Here is a 17,807-nt window from a genome sequence, read left to right as displayed (position 1 = left end):
CTGTTATACACTGCTGGCGACGCAAAATCCAACACTCCAAAGGATTCATCCAAATCAGCAGAAATTTGCGGCATACTTTTGCGGCGACGAGAGATGCACTTGATTAGTATTTCACTGCAGGCGCACATCACAGGCGCCAATAGCGCCACCTGCAGTCGCTATATAAAGTGGGAAAAACGACCGTGTGGACGCACTGGAATTGTTCTTTCGTGCAATTGTTTTGCGTCAACAGCTTCAGTGTGTCTTGTAGAAGACAGTGAGCACGTGTCAGAGTTTGACCATTCAACGTGCAGGAGTGTGTCGACTGTCTGAAACATGTCCATTGCTGTATTTACCATTGAGTCAATGCCACAGGTGTTTGCACTGGCAGTGGTGGGATAAATGATGGACACAGACAACAAAATAGAACAAAATTGTTTCTGCTGATGAATCCCAATCCTGCCTGCACTACCACAATCACTGGATTAGAGTCTGAAGACACTGTAGTGAGAGACTGTTGAACTGTTGCCTTCTGCACCGCCATAGTGGTCCTGCTGTTGGTATTGTGGTTGGGGTTGCTACTGGATTCCAATCCTGCACCACCTATTATGCATTGCCAGTGCACTAACCAGCCATTGTTACATCTCTGAAGTGTTGGAGGCTATTGTCCTCCCATACCTTCAGAGCTTGACAGTGGCCACATTGCAACAGGATACTGTGTGACCACATGTGGCATGCAGTGTTCAAGACTTCTTCATTGCCCATTAGATGGCATTGCTGCCTTGACCTCCCTGTTCTCCCGATCACCTATCAAAAATGGCTGGTCGATGATTGCGGAACAACGGGCTGGGATACATCACCTGCTGTCATACGATATTAACTATTGCAACTTGTGGAAGCAGCATGGATTGCAATACCGCAATAATTCATCTAGAGCATCTTTGATTCAGTGACAAGGCATGTAGCAGCGTTAATAGCTAACAATGGCGACAACACTCAGTACTGATTTCATCATCTTTCTCTCTTCACATGGGGCTGTATTTTGAATTACTTTATCTTTGAACAATGTGTTATGTCCCAAATCGGTTTGGCTGTGATGTGTCCGTCATCCTTTGTGTTGCATTTTGGATGGCCAGCAGTGTAGTTATCAAAATATTGCACGACACATGTACTTCTAAAATATTATGATGAACACTTTCCAAAAACTGTTATTCTCTGAATTCAGTTTCTTAGAAGTTACACTAAACTCATGTATTCAGCACTGGTGTAAACAAATTATTAGTGATCTGATGGAATTACATTTTCATGAAGATCTTTTGAGTCTCAGTTTATCTTTGATAAGGATAGAGGCTGAGGTAATGAATTAAAATTTGTACCAAAGTCAGGACTTGGACCCAGGTCTCCCACTTGCTAGGCACATCCCTGGCATTGTGGATAACATAACTACATGGACTATCCTCCCTAATGGAAACTTCAATTCACATCTCAGCCCAAGATCGGTTGTATCAGCTGTATTAGCTGTAATGCTGGGGTGGTGTAGTATATAGCACATCTACCTAGTAGGCAGGAGACTCGGCTTCAAGTACCAGCCTTGGCTTAAATTTTAATTCATTACTTTGTCTTCTACGCTTATCAAAAATTATTATTATTATTATTATTATTATTATTATTATTATTATTATTATTATTATATGTGACAAGTTGAATTTTGGGTGTTGAGGACTGAGGGGGGAGGTGTAGAATAACAAACCATGACCCATCAAAGACCCAAATTCTAGAGCTGCACCTGCCTGCCTGAAAGTGAACAATCTGCATTTGATTGTCAGCTAGTCGAATCAGTATTAATGACTAGTTCTGGTGCCCACTAATGAGAGTAGCAGTTTAGCTTCAAAATTTCAGCCACCACTGAGAATTAACAGTGGCTGATACAACAAGGAAATAGGGCTATGCACAGTGACCAACTGGAGCATTGCAGCTGCCAGTCATCACAAAAATGATAACTGAAGCTGTAAGTTTGCTCCATGGTGGAGCAGTAGATGTAGAAATGACTTACATTCACAGAGTGTTGAAGCCGCCTTGACTAAATTAAGACTCAGCAAGGAAGAAGTACGCAACAGCACAGAAAAATACTTGGCAGTGCAAATGTATCAACTAAGCAAGATGTACAAAATGTTAAGACAATATTGGAACTAGGACACAAAATAAACAGTGCACTAGATTACAGCACATAGAATTAGAGTTCGATCAGACACAGTATCTGCAAGATCAACTTCTATAAGATGACAGATATTCGATCACACTTATCCTTGTAAATGGAAGAGTGTCAAATATTGGCAACATCCACCTCATAACTATAGGAAAATTGTGGCATCAAGAAATATCTGGGTTACTTGGTCAGACAGTCAACACAAAATTGACAGGAAAAAGGTTGCAACCATTGCAGTGACAGCAGCTGACAGCATAATGTTGGCAACTGGAGGACAGAAAACTCAAAATCTTCATTCAAATTTCCATTGTCAAGATCTTATTCATGGAGTGGAGAGTGATGAATTGGTAGAACAACTTTTGTTAAATGTTCAAAGTTCCATATCCTGTCAAAGTCATCAGTGTGTGCGTGCGTGTGTGTGTGTGTGTGTGTGTGTGTGTGTGTGTGTGTGTGTGTGTGGGCGCGCGCGTGTAAAACTGCTACACCATGAAGATGATGAGCTACATTCGTGAAATTCAACCGACAGAAAGAGGATGCTGCGATATGCAAATGATTAGCTTTTCAGAGCATTAACGCAATGTTGGCACCGGTGGCGACACCTACAACATGCTGACATGAGGGAAGTTTCCAACTGATTTCTCATATGCAAAGAGCAGTTGACCGGCGTAGCCTGGTGAAACGTTGTTGTGATGCCTCATCTAAGGAGGAGAAATGCGTACCATCACGTTTCCGACTTTGATAAAGGTCAGATTGTAGCCTATTGTGATTGCAGTTTATCGTATCGCGACATTACTGCCCGCGTTGGTAGAGTTCCAATGACTGTCACCAGAATATGGAATCAGTGGGTTCAGGAGGGTAATACGGAATGCCGTGCTGCATCCCAATGGCCTTGTATCACTAGCAGTCAAGATGACAGGCATCTTATCCGCATGGCTGTAACGGATCCTGCATCCATGTGTCAATCCCTGAGTCAACAGATGGGGATGTTTGCAAGACAACAACCATCTGCATGAACAGTTTGATGATATTTTCAGCAGCATGGGCTATCAGCTCGGAGACCATGGCTGTGGTTGCCCTTGACGCTGCATCACAGACAGGAGTGCCTATGATGGTGTCCTTAACGACGAACCTGGGGCTGTGGTTGCCCTTGACGCTGCATCACAGACAGGAGCGCCTATGATGGTGTCCTTAACGACGAACCTGGGTGCATGAGGTTCTGTTTACAGCATTATAATGGTCGCATCCATATTTGGCGACATCGTGGTGAACGCACATTGGAAGCGTGTATTCGTCATCGCCATACTGGCGTATCACTCGGTGTGATGGTATGGGGTGCTATTGGTTACACCTCTCGGTCACCTCTTGTTGGCATTGACGGCACTTTGAACAGTGGACGTTACATTTCGGATGTGTTACGACCCGTGGCTCTACCCTTCATTCGATCCCTGCGAAACCCTACATTTCAGCAGGATAATGCACGACCGCATGTTGTAGGTCCTGTACGGGCCTTTCTGGCTACAGAAAATGTTCGACTGCTGCCCTGGCCAGCACATTCTCCAGATCTCTCGCCAATTGAAAACGTCTGGTCAATGATGGCCGAGCAACTGGCTCGTCCCAATACGCCAGTCACTACTCATGATGAACTGTGGTATCGTGTTGAAGCTGCAGGCGCAGCTGTACCTGTACACGCCATCCAAGCTCCATTTGACTCAATGCCCAGGCATATCACGGCCATTATTACGGTCAGATGTGGTTGTTCTGGGTAATGATTTCTCAGGATCTATGCACCAAAATTGCGTGAAAATGTAATCACATGTCAGTTCTAGTATAATATATTTGTCCAATGAATACCCGTTTATTATCTGCATTTAGCAATTTTAATGGCCAGTAGTGTATGTATTCTGATATTTTATGGAAAATAACTTCCTTACTAGCTCTGTCAGCATGGGAACATTTTGCAGTGCATCATATGTGTTATCAGTTAGAATCTACTATAACAGTCTGAAGTTCAGACATATAAGCAAACAGTACATGGTTTGCCATGTAAGGCAGTCCCCACTTGTACATCTGTGCAGCTCTGACCCAATATACTGCACCAGATGTGGACAGACACACTTGGCAACAACCAAGAAACTATGTGCAGGATATGAACGACACTGACAAATACATGAATTCACTGCATTACACAACATGTCAGAGATGCTTCTGAAGCTGTTCAGAGAAAAATCATATGCACAAGCAGTCAGGATACATCGTCATCAACTGTGTATGCCTACGGAAGGCTCACCTGTGTAAACAGATACCTATTACTCATGGAATGCATGAGATTTACCACGATGACCTGTACAAAATACCTGTACAGTGAAATTCCTACTCACATCCGAACTGCATTGGACATACAGCCATTGCATCAGCTTTGGAATTTCATACAATAATTACATATTTTCTTGAGAATGAATTATGACTTCAGAGAAGAAGTGGAATTGCAAATCACCAGAATGGTTGCAGATATACACCCATGGCTCAATACAAAAATGATCCTGGTGGCCTAAGTTGTACTGCAATAGACATCAATCATTACCACACCCAAGAAAGTAAATGAGAGAACCAGTACCACCGGGTACTAATGTTGAACATCTGGATGACCTCATTACATGAATTTCTGAATGAAAGGAGGGAGGCAAAACATTGAGTATTTGCTATCTGAAATAACTCCCAGAGGAAAGGTTAAGTCAGTGCTACTCATCCATACCACCTTTGTCAGTAAAATTATCAGGGAATACAGTGTTACAGTGGAATGCAAGGTTCACAAAGGGCAATAAAATCTCTCTTATGGCTCCTGCTCAACCCAAATCTATTCCGAAATTTATAATTAGTGAATCATTGATATTGCCAAAAGCTAATTTCTCATTTCCCAGTTACCAAGTTGTCCAAGCAGACAAAAACAGATGGTTTTGGAGGACCTGCTGCTTATTTGCAGGGGTATCACATGCATTTATGTTAATATAAATAACATACCAGGGGGACTGAGGCATGTGCAATTCAAATTGATACTTTCCTGGAAATGTTATCTCTTAGGTCACTCAACAAGGCACCAAATACAGAATCACTATGAATAATAATACATCAGACATCAGCTACAAAACTTCAAAGCCCCTTATCCAGCATGGGATTCCAGGCACAGCAGTAGATTTGTAGATTATTCATGGAACTAATGGCTCAAGAAAATCTCTTACTTCTGAATGATTAAACCCCTCTCACATTAGTCCACCTCAGCAATGCCAGTCGGCATCAGACTCATTGATGAGATCAGTCAGTGGAATGTACAACAGGACACTCTTAACTGTGATCATTTTCCAATCATAATCCCTCTCACACCTGTTTAAAGCATCCTTTCAGCCATGTACCCATATACCAATGGAATGTCAGAAAGACAAATTGGAAGAAATATAATCTGACACTGAAAACAGTGGGGACTTAAGAAGTAACTACAATGATTGTCTTGAGGCTGTAGAAAAGAGGTGAAAAAACAATCACAGAACAGACCATAGTTAGACCATTACAGCAATTACCTTGCTTTTGGTGGTTTGTGGAATGTCAAAAAACAGTGACTGCATGAAAGATCGCCGTTAGGCACTAAATGAAGAAAAATGTTACACTAGAAAATTACTTACATCTGAAACACATAGTTGCAAAATGAAAACCACTGTTGAAAAATAAGAAGAAAAGTAAAGGTTGGGAAGAATATTGCTCTAAACTAACCAAAGATACACGAGGGGTGAACTATGGCCTAAAATCAAATGCAACCACAACAAGAATGCGACTAAATGAAGGGAGCTGATAGGGATGGGTGTCTTGGAGGATAGCTTACAAAAACTAACTCCATCATCAGAAAATTTTGAGCTCCCCCACTGCAAGGATAACAAAGTTCATAAGTTATTGCAACCCTTTGGTATGTCACAAATGGAGAGAAAAGCCTTGCTAGTGGCAGGTAACACAACACTAAACCCTAATGATTTACAATATACCTTGATGACAGACTTGTTCATGGCAGGAAAACATCATTTTCTCAACATTCTGAACAGAGTCTGGAACCAACAAATCAATGGTCATAAACTGAAGCTGTCAAGATTAATACCCTTTAAAAAGCAGTAAGCCTATAGAATAAATTTGAGTCATACTGCCAAATCATATTGCTGCCCTGTACATATAAAATTTTGGAGGGATGAGTTGTTGTTGTTTTAATATTTAGGAGTAGAATAAGATTAAGATATACATTTCGGTTACAGAGGAGTGTCAATGTAGTACTTATTTTAAAAGAAAAAACAACCAGTTTTCACAATCACTGTATTTAGATACACTTTTAAAGGTCTTACCAAGAGTACAATGAAATGCAACTAATGTTTGTGGGGGAGAGAGGGGATCATCAAATGATATGTCACTTGTGTGGAAAAATGTTCTCGAAATGGCCCTGTCAGTGGATTCAAGAGGATCATACTCAACAGCATGCAGCATCTCACTGGCCACACATGGATAAGTCCGAGAGGACTGGTATACTGTTTCTTGGGGGTGCCAAGTCTTCCATCCACATAAAGTACCTGGAATCAGGAAATGGACTTGTTTACAACAAGACAAGGATCCACATGGGCAATGTGACAATGTCTGAAGCACCACAGACTGTCAGCACAACAAAAATTATTACGACTTCTCTTCCAGTGTCATCAGAGAGAGGCATGCTGACAGTGGTACAGCCAGTCACAACACTGCACACACGAGTGATACCACATATCTTTTCTGATGAATCCCTATTCTGCATACATCATCAGGATGAATATACCCATTTATGAGGTTCCAAGAAGAATGAAAGGTGCCAATTTGCATTTACCATCATAACTTGGGCTCAGCATATAAGTGATGGTGTATGGTGCCATTGGGTACACAATGTTTTCACCTCTGGTTCACATGGCTGGTAACTTGGACAGCAGGAATTACAGTTCTGACATTTAATGTGGTGGCTGTCCCCTATATTGGAGGTCTCCATGACATTATCTTCCAACAAGATAATGTGAGTCTGCATGTTGCTTCTGCTGTCCTGACCTGTCCTGGTACAAGGGTGTTCTACAGTTACCCTGGCCAGCATGTTCTCGAAGTTTCTCATCCAATGAAAACATATGAACATGGACTGCTGAAAAGTTAGCATTCCACCACCTGCCAGCCACTCTGATTGATGAAGAAATGAAGCTGCATGGAGTGAGTTACCCATATTTCTCATCCAGTCTCACTTTGACTTGATGCCCAGCTGAGGTAGAGTCACTGTTGCTGCCAGAGGTGACAGTTCGCATTACTAAATTTTGTACCTTGTGTATCATTCTTCCTAATGTACTATATGCGCAGTAATTAAAATTTCATTATCTTTCCTGGTGTTGCAATTTCAATTTTCAGCAATGTATTGCCTTTGAGATGTAGCAGATTGCATCACTTCACTTGCTCTAATTCTGCTCCTTAAATAAATGAGTGTTATTTTTGTTTTCCAGCGTACACATAATGTGTACCTAAAATTGTTAAATCTCTACTCAAGCTATATTTTATTAAACTTTAGTATTAACATATAAACGTTTTCAGTGTATTGCTTCTTGCAGCTCTCAAATGTTGAAGAAAAGACATCTCTAAATGTTTATCACCAAAGCTGCTATTTATTTACTGGCTGACTAGTTTCAGGCTGTCCCCATTTTTACATGCCCATCTCTTACAAAGAACAACATTTTTTGTGAATAGATGTGTGAAATGTGGAATATTAAGGTACTGATGATAATATGGTTCACAGGGTAAGTACTTATGTATTCTGTATTTAGGATGTGTTTGGTGTAGACAGTTCTATTAATGTCATCACAATTAAATGTTACTCAGGTCTGCATTAAAAGATGTCACAATTGTATTTAAACCTTATTATACTATATTATGTTAATGGTCATGATTTTGACAGATGTTTATGCAAAGAAGGTCTTATATAATCTCTGATGTATTCAGTTTACTGTGTGATGTGTTATCACCACTCAATGTATTCAGTATGAGAGACAGTGTTCCATCACATCACAGTTGTATAAAAAAATTTCATTTCCTTTTCAGCACTATGTAATAGGAAACATATTGTTTCATTTGTGTGTCAATGGGATCCACATACCATAGTATTGTTATGTTCTTATGTGAATGACTGTGAAACATGAATGAAACAATATTTTCCTCTTAAACAGTCTTGAAAGGGAAATGGAAAATGTATTATACTACTGTGGTGTGATGAAACACTGTCTCTCACTCAGAATGTAGTCAATGATATTAGTACATCATGAAGTAAACTGAATGCATTAGAAATTATATAAGAGCTTACAATAAAAATTATTCACATCAACATCTGTCAAAATTGTTATGGCACCTACATTAAATAAGAGAGCATGAGACACCAGGTAATCCAGTGAGTACAAATTCTCCATTATATATAATATATAGTTGTCACTTGTATCACATCATTCTGGATAATGAAGGTACCACAATTAAGAGAAATGTATATTATGCATATCAGTTAACATAATACCAGAAAGTATAAGGCCTATCAATTGATGATGCTATTTGCTTTTTCACTGATCATTTCTCGAATCTCTTAACAAAAAATTGGCACCAATTGGAATCCTTTGTGACCTATCCAAAGCTTTTGACTCTGTCAACCATGAAGTTCTGCCAAATAAAGCAGGCTACTGTGGGTTCAGTGGAATAATGGGAACATGGATTAAATCCTACCTTACAGATAGGAAACAAATGGTAATAATTTCTGACAGTAGTGGAATCCCAGCTTTATCCTAGTGGGGCACAATCAACACTGGAGTGCCTCAAGGTTTAGTACTGGGACCCATACTGTTTCTTATATTTACACACACCAAAAAAAGTTTTGCATCACCTAGGTTCCGAGAGTTCCGGAACTTGTACAGAAAATTGGAACAGAGATCACCATAAACGTCATTTCCGCCCTTTTTATTGCTCATGAAAACCACACATTGCATGTTATACCACCATACAGCGAGACCTTCAGAGGTGGTGGTCCAGATTGCTGTACACATCGGTACCTCTAATATCCAGTAGCATGTCCTCTTGCATTGATGCATGTCTGTATTCATTGTGGCATACTATCTACAACTTCATCAGGCCATTGTTGGTCCAGATTGTCCCACTCCTCAACGGCGATTTGTCATAGATCCCTCAGAGTGATTGGTGGATCATGTCGTCCATAAAGAGCCCTTTTCAATCTCTCCTAGGCATGTTCGATAGGGCTCATGTCTGGAGAACATGCTGGCCACTCTAGTCGAGCGATGTCATTATCCTGAAGGAAATCATTTACAAGATTAATTAGATTAGATTTACTTTCATTCCAATTGATCCACAGTGAGGAGTTCCTCCAGGATGTAGAACATGCCAGAAAAACAATAATACATCACAAATATTTACAACTAAAACAAATAAGCTAATGTACCATTTCACATGTTCCGAGTGGAATGATCATAATTTTTTTTTAATGAACACTATATGAAAGAATCATTTTACAAACACTAATGCACTGAAATTAAAATAAAAAAGTTTTTTTTATTTATAAGGTAATAAACATGTAATAGAACTACTATAATACTTACTTACAATGAACACATTACTGCACTGAAATTGTGCAGAAGTTATATCGTACTTTCCTTTAGGCTTCTCTTAAACTGAATTTCATTGGTTGTTAAGCTTTTTATGGCTGCTGGGAAGTTATTGAAAAGCATAGTATGCCAGCTTTTTCATTTTATATCCCCTATGTCTAACACAGTTCGCATTACAAACAGAGATTTGTTAAGACGCTTCAGCAGTTCTGCAGTTTGCTCCTCCCAGTTGAATTTATTATCGAGCTGTAATCCCAAGAATTTAACACTGTGCACTTCTTCTATCTGCTTGTTATCATATGTCAGGCATATACTCGTGGAACACCCCTTATAAGTTCTGAACTGCATGTAGTGTGTTTTTCAAAGTTTAGTGACAAAGAATTGGCTAGGAACCAGTGATTAATGTCCACAAATATTTTATTAGTCAATCTTTCTAAGACTACACTTGATTTGCTATTTATTGCAATGTTTGTATCATTGGCAAACAAAACAAACTTGGCATCTGGTAATGTTACTGATGAAAGGTCATTGATATACACAAGAAAAGGTAAGGGCCTAAAATGGAACCTTGTGGGACCCCACATGTAATTAGTTCCCAGTTGGATGATGACTGATAGCTTAATACATGTCTCTTTCCTAATAACACCCTTTGTTTCCTGCCAGAGATATAAGATTTGAACCAATTTGCAGCATTTCCTGTTACACCATAATATTCTAATTTACTTAAAAGGATATTGTGATTTACACAGACAAATGCCTTTGGCTGATCACAAAACATACCAGTTGCTTGCAATTTTTTGTCTAATGAATTAAGCACATGTTCACTGTAAGTGTAGATAGCCTTCTCAATATAAGAACCCTTTAGAAATTCGAACTGCGACTTTGACAGTATGTTATTTAAGATAAGATGGTTATAAAGCCAATTGTACATTACTATTTCTAAAATTTTTGAGAATGCTGGCAAAAGTGAAATTGGACAGAAATTTGATGCCATTTTTTTATCTCCCTTTTTAAATAGTGGCTTAACTTCAGCATATTTCAACAATTTAGGAAATATTCCACTGATAAACGACTGGTTACACATGTACATATGTTACACATGTACATATGTTACTTAACTCAGAATCACATTCTTTAATTAACTCTTTTGATATTTCATCATACCCACTAGATGTCTTTGATTTTAAAGATTTTATAATGGACATTATTTTTGCTGGGGTAGTGAGGGTCAAATTCATATTATGGAAGTTACTTGAAATGTCTGGTCTGAGGTATTCCATAGCAGCATCAACAGAACCTGACAACCCCATCTTTTCAGTAACAGTTATAAAAGGTTTGTTAAAAAGTTCTGCAATGCTATACACATCTGTCACCAATGTATCATTTACTCTTAATGCTATTTGTCCCTCTTCATGTCTGGTTCTACTGGTCTCCTCCTTCACTATATCCCACATGGTCTTTATTTTCTTACTTGATATGACTATCTTTTCCTTGTAATATATTTGCTTTGATGTCCGTATTATAGTCTTTAATATTTTGCAGTATTTCTTGTAATGTGCTTTAGCATCAACATCAGAACTGTTTCGGATTGACAGATACAGTTTTATTTTTGTTTTACAAGATACCCCTATTCCTTGAGTAATCCATGGTTTCTTTGTGGACTTTACTCTAACCTTCATTAGTTTTGGGTTTTGGGGGAAAACAGTGTTCAAATACGGTAAGCACTTTATTAGCAAAAGTGTTATATTTTTCCTTCATGCCATGAGCACAGTAAACATCAGTCCAGTGAATGCCTCTGAGGTGCCCTAAAATAATCAATTTTTGGCTTATTGATTACCCTCTTGACCTCAGATTTAACAGATTTTATATCCTGTTCGATATTAACATTTAACAGAAGGAACTGCATGTCGTGATCTGAGAGTGCAATGACTATTGGTTTTGTAATATAATTTTGTTCATTGGACTTTTCTATAAAGGTATTATCAATGGCTGTTTGTGATCGATTGGCTACCCTAGTGGGGAACTTTACAGTGGGAATTAAGTTGAATGATAGTGTTACTAACTCAAATAAGTTCTTATGGGGAGAGTCTTTAAGGAAATCTACATTGAAATCACCAGCAACTATTATTTCTTTGTTTTTGGTAGTTAAATGGACCAGTACAGCTTCAAGGTGGTTTATGAACAGATTAAAGTTACCTGCAGGTTCTCAGTATATACTTAATAGTATGAAGGATTTTTGTGAAATTCTACTTCTGTTGCAGATGCTTCCATATGCTGTACTCGGCAAAATTTGTGAATGTCTATGTTCTTAAATTTATGACAGTTTCTGATGGATGTGGAAACTCCTCCTTTCTCCATTTCTGCTTTACAAAAGTGAGATGCTAACCTAAACCCTGTAACACTTAAAAGTTCTATACCAGTGGTCACATGATGTTCAGAGAGGCAGATTGTCAGTTGGGTTTGAAGACTCTAACTCATCTATGCAGACAATTAATTCATTAATTTTATTTCTCGGTCCTCAAACATTTTGATGCAATAAAGATAGCTGACATTTCACACTGACTGAGTTAAAATTGGGTAGAATTGAAATATCTGCTGACTGTTGAAAATTCTTAACCGATAGCTGTTTATGCGGATGTAATAAGCTAGAATTATGTTTTTTGGTTTCTTTCTCAAACTGAAGGTTTGTCTCACTCCTAACCTCTCTTAAAATTTGGTTTCTTTGTGTCCTCCCTACCTTAAAAAACGGTCTTTTCTGAACCCTATAACCACTGGTATTTTATCACTCATGACAGTTCCCCCCCCCCCCCCCAACTTTCCTGCTATTTTCCCAGCCAGTTTACCCTTCCCTTCCCTTTTTTTTCTTGTTGAGGTGAAGGCCATGCCTAGTATAATCCCACCTATTGAGAGAATCAACAGGAACCACACCAATGTGTGACTGTGCACCCGACATAAGCAACCGTTCAAACTCCAAATTAACTCTCTTGACGGAAGAGTTCAAATGAGGTCAGTCATGGCACTCAAGAACAGATACAAACTCAACACTAGTATGCTTCGATGCTGATGCAATCTTTGCCAGGTCACACTCTATACTGTACCCAGGCTCTCTGTCACTACTATTACCTGTCCCACTCAGGAAATCCTTGCAAAGTGACCCTAAATCCTCTGTCACCTGCTCCAGACCAGCACTAGGTTTAAAAACATTGGTGACCTGGTATTCTGATCCTAGTTCATCCTGCAAAAGTTGACCAACACCTCTTCCATGGGAACCACCTAACAACAACACTTTCTTTCTCTTTACTGATTTCCCTACATTCTTACTTTTCAATTTGCTGCTGAACATTTGTTGTGCCCTGTATACACCTGCAACTGCTTGAGGCTCTCCAGCTTCTAACTGAAGCAACAGGTCAAATATATTTTCCACATTCACCATGAAGATGTCAGACAAAGTACTAGGCCTGTTCCTCCTGTTTGGGTGGGTTTAGTGTCATATGTGAACAGTCAAAGGGACTGTGTCTGTGATACAATATCCGCAGTCGACATCTGTCTTCAGGAGTTCTGGGAACCAGGGTGATGCAAAACTTTTTTTGATATGTGTATAAATGACCTCCCACACTACACGACCTCATTGAGCAATTTCACCGTATTCGCTGATGATAATTCTCTTCTAGTTGACAAAGCAACAGGAAACAACTGGGAAACATCTGTGAACAATGCATTCGATGACATTCTGAAATGGTTTAACTGTAATGGACTCTCTCTTAATATAAAAAAACTCATTATGCACAGTTTCTCGTGGCACATAAAGAACTGGGGGATGTAAATATAGAATGTAATGGACAACAAATAAAGAAGTAAAGCTGTGAGGATGGGGCGTGAGTCGTGCTTGGGTAGCTCAGTTGATAGAGCACTTGCCCGCGAAAGGCAGGGGTTCCGAGTTCAAGTCTTGGTCCGGCAAACAGTTTTAATCTGCCAGGAAGTTTCATATCAGCGCACACTCCGCTGCAGAGTGAAAATCTCATTCTGGAACAAATGAAGCAAGTCGACTCGGCTAAGTTTCTGGGTGTTGTACATAGACTGCAAGCTAAATTGGTCCAACCATGTCCTAGATCTAGAAAAACGGCTACATTCTGCAACATTTGCCTTATGCAAAATTGCATCAACCACACATAAGGAATCCATAAGAGCTGATTATTTTGAATGTTTCCATGCACTTTTGGCTTACGGAATCATCTTTTGGGGCAGCCAGCCCTTGGCAAAAAAAGTTTTTATTGCTCAGAAGTACATATGAGTGGTGTGCAACCAATGCACTTATGCAGGAGTCTCTTTAGGAAACTACAGGTATTTACAACGATATTTCATCTCATATACTCCCTTGTATGTTTCATTAATAAAAACCACTCTCTCTTTAAAACCAATAGTGAATATCGTGGTCACAACACAAGATCAAAAAATGAATTTCATAGTAACCAGTCAAACTATACCCTAGTACAGAAAGGAGTAAATTATACAGGCATCAAAATTTACAATGCTCTACCCAGTGTCATTAAGAGTCTTGCTCCTGAAACACCAAAGTTGAAGAGCAGACTGAAGGAATACCTAATACAAAAGTCATTCAATTAGTGAATTTTTTAGTACATAGGAGCAAGTTTTTATCATACAACCAAGTTAGCCATGCAATGTAAGCATAAATGAAACTATTTGTTGCTGTAATGTTATATTGTTGCTCAAATACTTTGATATTGTTAATCTGACTGTGTACATATAAGTGTTATTTCTGATGTATGTAATATGTTTTTTATTTCTTCTAGTGCCCCATGTTGTTACAATGAGTTTTGTCATGAATTAACCATATTGTGTGCTGCTGTATTATTAACATTGTAAAAATACTGATTCGTTCCATATCCTTGCAACTCCATTGCTATCAGGATCAACAGAACTTGCAATAAAATAAAATAAAAATAAAAATATCCAAAATACAAAATATGTTAGTAGTTACCAAATGAAACATATTTTTCCTGATATCTTTATTGTATACACTGGACATATACACTAGTAACAAATTTTGTTCTCTGTAATAGGTGGCTTGTGAATATGGGCAAACCTAAAACTAGTCAGCTAGTAAATAAATAGCAGCTTTGGCATTAAACATTTAAAAATGTATTTTCTCCAATTATTCAGTGTAGTTTACAAATGGCTGACAACAACAATATTATATTTAATTCATGTGGTAACATTTTATTTAAAGAAATGTTCATAAAGTGCGACAGCAGTAAACAGGGTACACATCAAGGGGCCACCCTGCTAAAATTGTTGGTTTTAAGATTGTCAGAGCTAATTTGAAAGCTTTTATTTTTTTCTTTGAAACAAAAGTTTTATTTTTTCCAAAACTTGAGATCTCAAATTATTTATATTCATATTTTTTTGTGTTCCAGAATTTTCCAAGCTTAAAATGTAATTCTTTCCAAAATCCATGTTTAGAGTTTTGTACCCCTGATTTTTCTGTTTCCAAAAATGTATACTTTTACTAAAAAAAACATGTCTGTTTGTTAATTATTCAATTTGTGAAATGTAATTTACCAGATAATTCTTGGTGAACTTTGGAATCCAAGTGTACATGAAAACTTCTTTCTCATAAAATAAGACCTACTACTGTGTCATTTTCTAATTGTACAGCTTTTGGTCAAACAAATCAACATAACTGCCTGTTATATTTTTCTGTCTCCCACCTTTTTTATCTTTCATGTTAATGTCTAAAATCTAATAAACCTGTATTTTACCATTTTGTGATTTCTGTGCTATGCATGTCTATAAATAGGAATCATGCACAAAGCAGCAGTCAGTTTCTGGTAATTAAAATGATTACATCTATAGTGAGTCTGTATTATCAATTCTGTATTCAGAAAGCATACAGTGGTGTTCTAAGCCAATCATTGCCACTTGTGAACATTGTGATGCTTCCCCTCGTTGGTACAGCATACTGATCCGTGTTACAATATTGATTTTCGTGCATACAAGAAAGTTGATCATACAAACCAAATTTAGCATTAATAAATAACTTATTAAGAGAATGAAAAGTAAATTCTGCCATGTTGCATACATTTATTCATAAACTGTCCACCATATCCAGTAATTGCAGGAAAAAGATTGCAAAAGAAATTCCATGAGAATTATAAGACACAAAACAAAAACTGGGTTGGTAATACTTCATTTCAGGTTCTGCAGTGAGTGGTGTTACAAGCATGACTATAGTGGCCTTTGTGATTGATAGTAAGTTATTTTAAATTTGATTTCTTTCTCAAGTTTCTATCAACATGAACATTGCACATTTAATTACATAAACTCTGTTAGATTCTTAGTGATCTGTATCTAAATCAGTTTTACTCAGATTACACATCAGTTTTGATATGTGTAACTGACACATAATTTTTACAGATTTAACTAAACATTTTCTGCTATTTAATATTTATTTGGTATCACTTACCTGTTATACAGATTGCTGATCAGGCAGCATCAACATTTGGGTCATGCTGCTTTAGCAGAGGGGATGCAAAGGTTACTTTGGGTACTGGAACATTCCTTAATGTAAATACTGGACAAACACCACATGCATCTGTAGCAGGTAATATTATGAGCACACACATTATCTGCTGTTGCTGTTAACAATTCTGTTATAATAAATTTTTATACAGGTTGATTTCTTCCACTGTGTACAAACTATAGGGACTGATCTATGAGAGGATACGGAACAAAAAATGTCTAATGAAGCTATGTCTGAATATACATGGTTTCCATACTAGAGACCATTTATTCAATCATACATTGTTACAGAGACTGCAGTCTAATACACACTGTACTATACAGCCACAGCTATAGTATGTGTTGAAGATGGTTTCCATGTGCCTCAACACGTGTGTATGTGCCGTAGCGTGTTCTGTCTCTCACATTCACATTGCCCAGGCTGCATCCGAACAATGTCAAAGGCAGCATGAATATGCTGCTCCAGTGTCTCCATGTCTGGAATGGGCTCTGCATTCACAATACTTTTGAGATGACCCCATAACCAGAAATTGCACTTGTTGAGATACGGTGAATGAGCAGGCCATGCAACTGGACCCCCTCATCCAATACATTGACCAGGGAAGACATAATTGAGATGTGTCTGGGTGCTAACAGTGAAACGGGCTGGAGCACCATCATGTAGCAGCCACATAACCCTTCGAATCATCAATGGCACTTCTTCAAGCAGGAATCAAAGTCACCCACAAGGAACACCAATAGTTCCGGTCTGTTAGGCGACTTGGAAGGAAGACTCGCCCCAAAATACTACCGCCAATTATCCCAGCCCACACACTCCTGCTGCACCGATGCTGATGATTCACTGTCACCATACCATGGAGGTTCTGCATACTATCCCGTAGATGAATGTTATGAAAGTTGGAGATACCACTCAGCTATTAATAGGATGGATGACACAAATGCAAGAATCATGGTTGCCTGGTGAAGAAACCAGAGAGAAAATTGCTCCTGATGTGGAAAGTCAGTCGCTAGTAAGCCCTGCACATGCTGTAAGTGATAAGGCTAGTAACAATTGTCATGGAGAATATTTCACATAGTCCTCTGGCTTACTCTGTACTCATGGGCCAACTGCCTTGTACTGACATGGCAGCTGCCTTCCACATTGTTAATCACATTTTCACCCAAGTCTGATGTCAGAACATTTTTGGTACATCCTTTATGGTTTCCTGCTTACTGAAATGACTCAGTCTCAGAGAAAAGGTGAAACACTGTCGCAAACAATGAATGCTGTGGTTGTTGTCAGCAGGGATAGGTCTCCTGATACAACCTTGCTGCCCGCCACCCGTTGCCATTTGTCTTTCCATACATAAACACTATGTCGACAAGCTCTTGACTGGAATATGGAACCATTGTGTACAACG

The 17,807-nt window shown here is 38.6% G+C and overlaps 1 protein-coding gene across 2 annotated transcripts in view; it reads left to right on the top strand.

Annotated features, from left to right (window-relative positions):
• LOC124794885 (putative glycerol kinase 5) overlaps positions 1 to 17,807 on the top strand; it is a 405,885-nt gene that overhangs the window by 300,135 nt on the left and 87,943 nt on the right. For both annotated transcript variants that reach the window (XM_047258580.1, XM_047258581.1), the window contains one exon: positions 16,363 to 16,489. In XM_047258580.1, coding sequence (XP_047114536.1) covers positions 16,363 to 16,489 — 127 coding nt within the window. The remainder of the gene's footprint in view (positions 1 to 16,362; positions 16,490 to 17,807) is intronic.

The sequence above is a fragment of the Schistocerca piceifrons genome, chromosome 4 (assembly GCF_021461385.2).
Source record: "Schistocerca piceifrons isolate TAMUIC-IGC-003096 chromosome 4, iqSchPice1.1, whole genome shotgun sequence".
NCBI lineage: Eukaryota > Metazoa > Arthropoda > Insecta > Orthoptera > Acrididae > Schistocerca > Schistocerca piceifrons.
This window is presented reverse-complemented; position numbering and strand designations above follow the sequence as displayed.